This window comes from Neomonachus schauinslandi, unplaced genomic scaffold (genome assembly GCF_002201575.2).
Source record: "Neomonachus schauinslandi unplaced genomic scaffold, ASM220157v2 HiC_scaffold_1613, whole genome shotgun sequence".
NCBI lineage: Eukaryota > Metazoa > Chordata > Mammalia > Carnivora > Phocidae > Neomonachus > Neomonachus schauinslandi.
Window position 1 is genome coordinate 1,863 of NW_025410303.1, and position 6,321 is coordinate 8,183.

The 6,321-nt window shown below is 42.0% G+C and overlaps 1 protein-coding gene across 1 annotated transcript; it reads left to right on the forward strand.

Moving 5' to 3' along the window:
• The first annotated feature begins 557 nt into the window (after nt 1-557).
• LOC123323850 (divergent paired-related homeobox-like) lies at nt 558-1,094 on the forward strand. Its single transcript, XM_044912376.1, has one exon. It carries the CDS (start codon nt 558-560, stop codon nt 1,092-1,094), a length of 537 nt encoding a protein of 178 aa, XP_044768311.1.
• Nucleotides 1,095-6,321: the final 5,227 nt, after the last annotated feature.

Below are 6,321 nucleotides of genomic sequence, written 5' to 3' on the forward strand. Positions count from 1 at the left end.
TAGTTCTTTTACTTCTCCAGAAAGGGTTTCTCTAATAACTTCCATATTTTTTTCAAGCCCAGCTAGTATCTTTAAAGTGATGATTCTGAACTCTAGATCTGACATCGTACTAATGTCTGTATTGAGTAGGTCCCTGGCCGTCAGTACTACCTCTTGTTCTTTTTGGTGAGGTGATTTTTTCCGTCTTGTCATTTTGTGTAGAGGAGAATAGATTAATGAGAGAACAAAGTGCTAGCAGAGTAACAATGTCCCCAGAAAATATACTCTAAACAAATCAGAAAAGACCTGAAGCAGTGGAAAAAGAAATGGAAAGAGAGAAAAAAGAAAAAGAAAAAGATAAAGATAAAAACAAACAAAAACAAACAAAACAAAACAACAACAACAACAAAAACCAGAATGTGATCAAATATGATCAGGCTGGTATATAGATCAGTGCCACACACTAGATTTGGGGTGTATTTTGGTGTTTTAGAAGAAAGTGCCTCCCAAAATTTTAAAGAAAGAAAAACTTATATAGCTTGACACAGGACCAGAGCATGGGGACCCAGCTAGATGGGATGGCAGGCGCAGGGGACCTTCCTAAAGGAAAGGATCAGAAACATTCACAAAGGAAACAAACCATGTTCACTGAGAAACAACTGGCAGATTTAGAATTCTTATTCAGCAAGAACCCATACCCCACTCCCAGCCTTCAGAAAGAAATGGCCTCAAAACTGGAGATACATCCCACCGTACTGCAGGTTTGGTTCAAGAACCACAGAGCAAAAGTCAAGAAAGCCAAACAACAGCAGTTAGCTGGGGTGGAAGTCAAGACCAGCTCTTCCAAGAGACACACGGATGCCGCTCCAGGAGCCCCCGATGGTGCCCACCCTGCTTCCCTAGTTTATACAGACCACCCCATACCTTCCTTCCAACTCAGCATATGCTCCAATTTTAAGGCTCTCCCAGACCATTCTTTTGGCCACAAAATAGTCCATTTCGGCTACTGCCGAGATCCTAACATCTACTCCCTATGTCCCATTACGGAATCCCAAATTCTTTCCACAAGCTTCACTGCTAATTCTTTGGGTTCTTCATCTCCACCAAGAACTTAGTGAACAAAGCCAGACACAAAAGATCACCTACTGTAACGATTCGCAATGATTCCAGACGAGAGACAGAGTTGGGATCTATGCAACATGGAGGCATTTCAGAAACGGGCTTCGTGAAAACAAAAGAAAACCCACAAGTGCCTGTGGGGTGGAATTGAGTGGCAAGAGTCACTCAACAAACTATTGCGATGGGCATGTTTCATGTTGTAATTCGGATGGCAGGAACCTGCATGTATAAATTCATCCAAAGACACAGAACTGTAATATTGTATAACATACACCACAAAAAAACAATCACGTGACAGGACGAAGCATCAGCTAATGCCCGGTGGTAACCATTTTGCAATATATAAATGTATCAAATCAACATATCATACACCTTACACTTGTATCTCAGCCAAGCTGGAGACAATTTTTAAATTATCTCAATAAATACATACAATGAGAAAAAAAAAAAGAAAAACTTATATATGTACAAAAATAAGGGTTGGTATGATGAAGGGATGGAATATGACTGTAAAGATGGAAATTATAAAAAATTTTATAAAAGGAATTGATAAGAAGTTGTTTGAAAAAAGAAAGAAGAGGATTTAAAAAAAGAAAAAAGAAAAAAAAGGGAGAGAATGTGATCAGGCAGGGGAGTAGAAAAAACCATATACTAGAGATTTAGGGTATATTTTAATCTGTTAGAAGAAACTATCTCAACATTTTAAAGAGAGAACAACTTATATATATATGCCAAAAATATGGGTAACTACTATGAAGGGATAGAATATGACTCTAAAAATGAAAAATAAAAAAATTTTTTTTTAAAAAAGGGATTGATAAGATGTTGGTTGAAAAAGGGAAAAAGAAAAATTCAAAAAAAAAAAGAAAAAAAGTTAAAAAAAATTAACTTTGAAAGACTAAAAAATCATGGTAAAAAAGCCATGAATTCTATGTGCAGTATTCCCCTAGCGCTGGAGTTCTGCCGTTCTCATTGATCGGTAAACTTGGTCTTGGCTGGCTGTTCTCGCTGATCTTCTGGGGAGGGGCCTGTTGCCGTGGTTTCCAAATGACTTTGCCGGGGGTGGAATTGCCCCGCCCTTGCCTGGTCCATGCTAAGTAATCTGCTCGGGTTTGCTCTCGGGAGCTTTTGTTCCTTGCGAGCTTTCCGTAGAGCTTTGGAGGCGGAGAGTGAAAATGGCAGCCTCCCAATCTCTGCCCCAGAGGAGCCGAGAACTCAGGGCCCCACTCCTCAGTGAGCCCCAGAGAAAAGCCATCAATCACTCCTGTCTCCCCCGGCTCCGGCCTCACTCCGTGCTCACCTGGCCTGTGACCGCGCGTTTCTCTCTCTGGCACGCGACCCCGGGTGGAGTCTCCAAACCCAGCAGATCCCTGCGGTGCACTCCCGCGTGGCTCCTCCCGGGGCAGGAAGGTGAGTCTCCCCGGATCTGCCGCTTGTTGGGTCCCTGCTGGAGGAGCAGTGGCCCGACTGTGCCGCGGATCGCGGTTTATGGCAACCCCGAGCTGAGAGCCCCCGCCTGGGCTCCGCCTCTGCAGCCGGCTTCCCTGCTCCGATACCTGGGAGCTCCGCCACACTCAGGCACCCCCGGTCTTTTTGTGACCCCGAGGGTCCTGAGACCACACTGTCCCGCGGGGGTTCCACCCCCCGCTTAGCCACTAGAGTGACGTCCCTCAGCGGAGCAGACTTAAAAGTTCCGATTTTGTGCTCCGTGGTTCTATCACTTGCCAGAAGCGGCCGACGGAGGCCCCTCCCCCGCCGTCTATCCTCCCGAATATCGCCTCGGATTCACTTCTCCGCCCGTCCTACCTTCCAGAAAGTGGTCGCTTTTCTGTTCAGAGAGTTGTTGCTATTCTTTTCTTCGATCTCCTGTTGAGTTTGTAGGTATTCAGAATGGTTTGATCCCTATCCAGCTGAATTCCTGAGAGGAGACGAAATCCAGGTCTCCTACTCCTCCGCCATCTTGCTCTGCCCCCTCAACTTAGCATTATATTCTCTAGCTCCATCCATGTCATTGCAAATGGCAAGATTTCCTTCTTTTTTATGGCTTAATAATATTCCACTATATATATATAAAATAACCACATCTTCTTTATCCATTCATCAACTGATGGACACTTGGACTGCTTCCATAATTTGGTTATTGTAAATAATGCTGCTATAAATGTAGGGGTACATATATCCATATGAATTAGTGTTTTTGTATTCTTTGGGTAAATACTCGGTAACACTTCACTCTACTTTAAAATGTGACATTTGAGGGGTGCCTAGGTGGCTCAGTCAGTTAAGTGACCGACTCTTGATTTCAGATCAAGTCACGGTCTCAGGGTTATGAGATGAAGCCTCATGTCAGGCTCCACACTCAACACAGAATCGCTTGAGATTCTCTCTTTCCATCTCCCTCTCCCCTCCCCCTTCTTGTGTGCATGCTCTAAATAAATAAATAAATAAATAAATAATAAAATCTTTGACAAAAAAAAGGATTCTCTCTTTCCCTCTCCCTCCACCCCTGCCCCCTGATTGCACGCTTGCTCTCTCTTTTAAAAAAATTAATAAAAAAAATAAAATAAAATGTGACGCACCTGGGTGGCTCAATTGGTTGGACATTGACTCTTGATTTTGAGTCAGGTCGTGATCTCAGGGTCATGAGATTGAACCCCCCCCATCAGGCTCCATGCTCAATGTAGAGCTTGTTTGAGATTCTCTCTCTCCTTCTGCCTCTACTCCTCCCCCTGCTTGTACTCTGTCAAAATAAATAAATAAAATCTTTAAAAAATAAAATAAAATGTGCCGTTTGAAGTTTAGGTCCTTTTCTCATTTTGACATGATAAGCCTACACTGGTAATAAAATAAGTAAATAAAATGTTGATTGCAGAGATACCCATGGCACTCCAATTGTTGTCAAGTAATAACTGCATCACTTTAACATTTTTTAACTTAATATTTATTCTTAGCAGCAGGCAAGGCCATGATCACACTGATCATGAGTTTCACGTGTACAATGTAATGACTCAATATATGTATACATTGCAAAATAATTACCACAATAACTTCAGTTACCTTCCATTACCTCACATAGTTAAATTTTTTTTTCTTGGGCACCACTGTGATTTTTAATACCCCAAATAGCAGATGAAAATACCACTATGTATGAGTTCTACACAGCTGCTTAGCTTTGCTGTTGTGGTATGAAAGCAGCCATAATATATAAATGAATTTGCATTGCTATCAATATATTGGATATTGGAATTTGAATTTCATATATTTTTCATGTGTCAAGAAATATTCTTCTGATTTTTTTCTAACCATTTAAAAATGTAAAAATCATTCTTAACTCATGAGTTATATAAAGATCAGTGGAGGGTAGGATTTGGCCTATAGGCTATAGTTTGCCAACAGCTGGGTAAAAGCATGAACTCTGAAACCAAAATGCCTAGGTTTTATGCTGGTTCTGTCACTTGATAGCTTGCTGATATAAGCAGGTTATTTTGCACCTCTGTGCTTCAGTTTTTTCTTCTATAAAGTGAAGATAAGCATAGCACCAATTTCTCCTTTTTCATCTAGGTTGAGAGGATTAAATGAGTTAATATATGTAAATCGCTAAGGAACAGTACTGGGCATACAGTAATTTCTATAGAAAGGTTAGCCATTATAATGATCTGATTACTGGGCAGAGTAGTGATGATGATGGTGAGAATAATAGACATTATAACATGAAGGGAAAATTGGAGAAAGATGAGGGTGAAGGTGTTGGTAGGAATCAATTCTTGAAAAGCTTTCCATGCCAAAGAGTTTGAACACTATTTTGTGCACAATATAGATCAGTTGAATGGTTTTCAGCATGAAGAGATAATCAACTGTGTATTTTGGAAATGTTAGTTGGCGATGGTAAGAAAAATGTGTGGTAAAGGAACACAACCAATGAAAGAGACACCAGTCAAAAGACCTTTGTAATTGGGCAGTTAAGAGATTATTAGACCAAAATTCAGTGCAAGGAAAACCACTTCTTAATCTCAGAATTTGAAGCCTCCATCAAAATGGGTCAGCAGAGTAGGCATTCAGCAGAGCTGACAGATCAGAATAAAATCACTGCTGCCCTGGACTGCATCCACTGTCCTGTTAGCCTGCAGGACAGCAGGGATTTGAGCTTCAAAGCTGGCCTGCTTGCCAAGATGAGTCACTGGGAGGTGTGGCTCTGCAGCCTGAGTTCATTAGCCCTCTCCCCAGATCTGATCCTACCTATTCACCTAATTTTCCCTTCAAGCCCCAGGATAGGCCACTGGGAGCCCCAGTCAGCTGTACTCCCTGAGCAGCAGTGTGCCTCATTAACAACTTTTTAATGAGGTCACAGGCTGTGACTGCTCATTAATAGGCTGGTTAGTCTGCAACCCCAGGGATGGAGGAGAATGAGGATAGAAGCCAGTGAGAACAGAGCTCAGGCTGCATCAGAACTGTGTCAGAGGGAGAGAGAACAATCCCCCATTAGCAGAGACTCCTAGGCATTCACTCTCAGGTCCCCAGGCTCTGTTCTGACCCTCAGAGACTGATTCTGCTGGTAGAGGTCTGGAGGGACTAAGGCCTTAGAGGGGAGCAGTGATCCCACACTCGGGCCAGAGATTCTTGAGGAAATCAAACGCTCTTCAGGTTTTCTTTGATGCTTGAGTAAATGGGATATTGCCCTTTGAACTTTTTGTCCCCTTGCTTTCCATAACCATGAATTTCCTTGCTATTCCCCCACACACATCCAAGTGCAGATTCTTTTGTATTATTTCTCAAGTCTTTTTGAACTATACTTATCATGGGAGTTTAGAGGTTGGCCCTCATCTTCTGTCTTCCTTGTGTACTATCTCTTAGAGATCCCATCCATTGCCAGGGTTTCAACAAATCCTGTGGAGATGAAGCCTGCTTGTGGAGGTGAAACTTGGGTATTGGCTTATATCACCCATCAGGATTACTGGTAGAGCCTCCTAACTGATCTCCCAGCCACCAGTCATATTGCAGACTTACATGTGCCTCTCATTCTAATTCATCCTCCTTACCATCTCGAGTTCTAAGTGTGCATGTGAAAATCTGTCATTTTCATACTTAAAATCCCAACAATTCACCCTCATCTTCAGGAGGAAATTAATGTTCATATATTATACAAAACCCCCTCTATTTCAGTTCTATGTAGTTCAGCTCTAGTTTATTTTTCCAATTTTGGTTCTTACCATTCCTCAACCATAT

Excerpts from the sequence above, each read along its gene's own strand:
- LOC123323850 (XM_044912376.1), top strand. The coding sequence starts at position 558 with ATGGCAGGCGCAGGGGACCTTCCTAAAGGAAAGGATCAGAAACATTCA.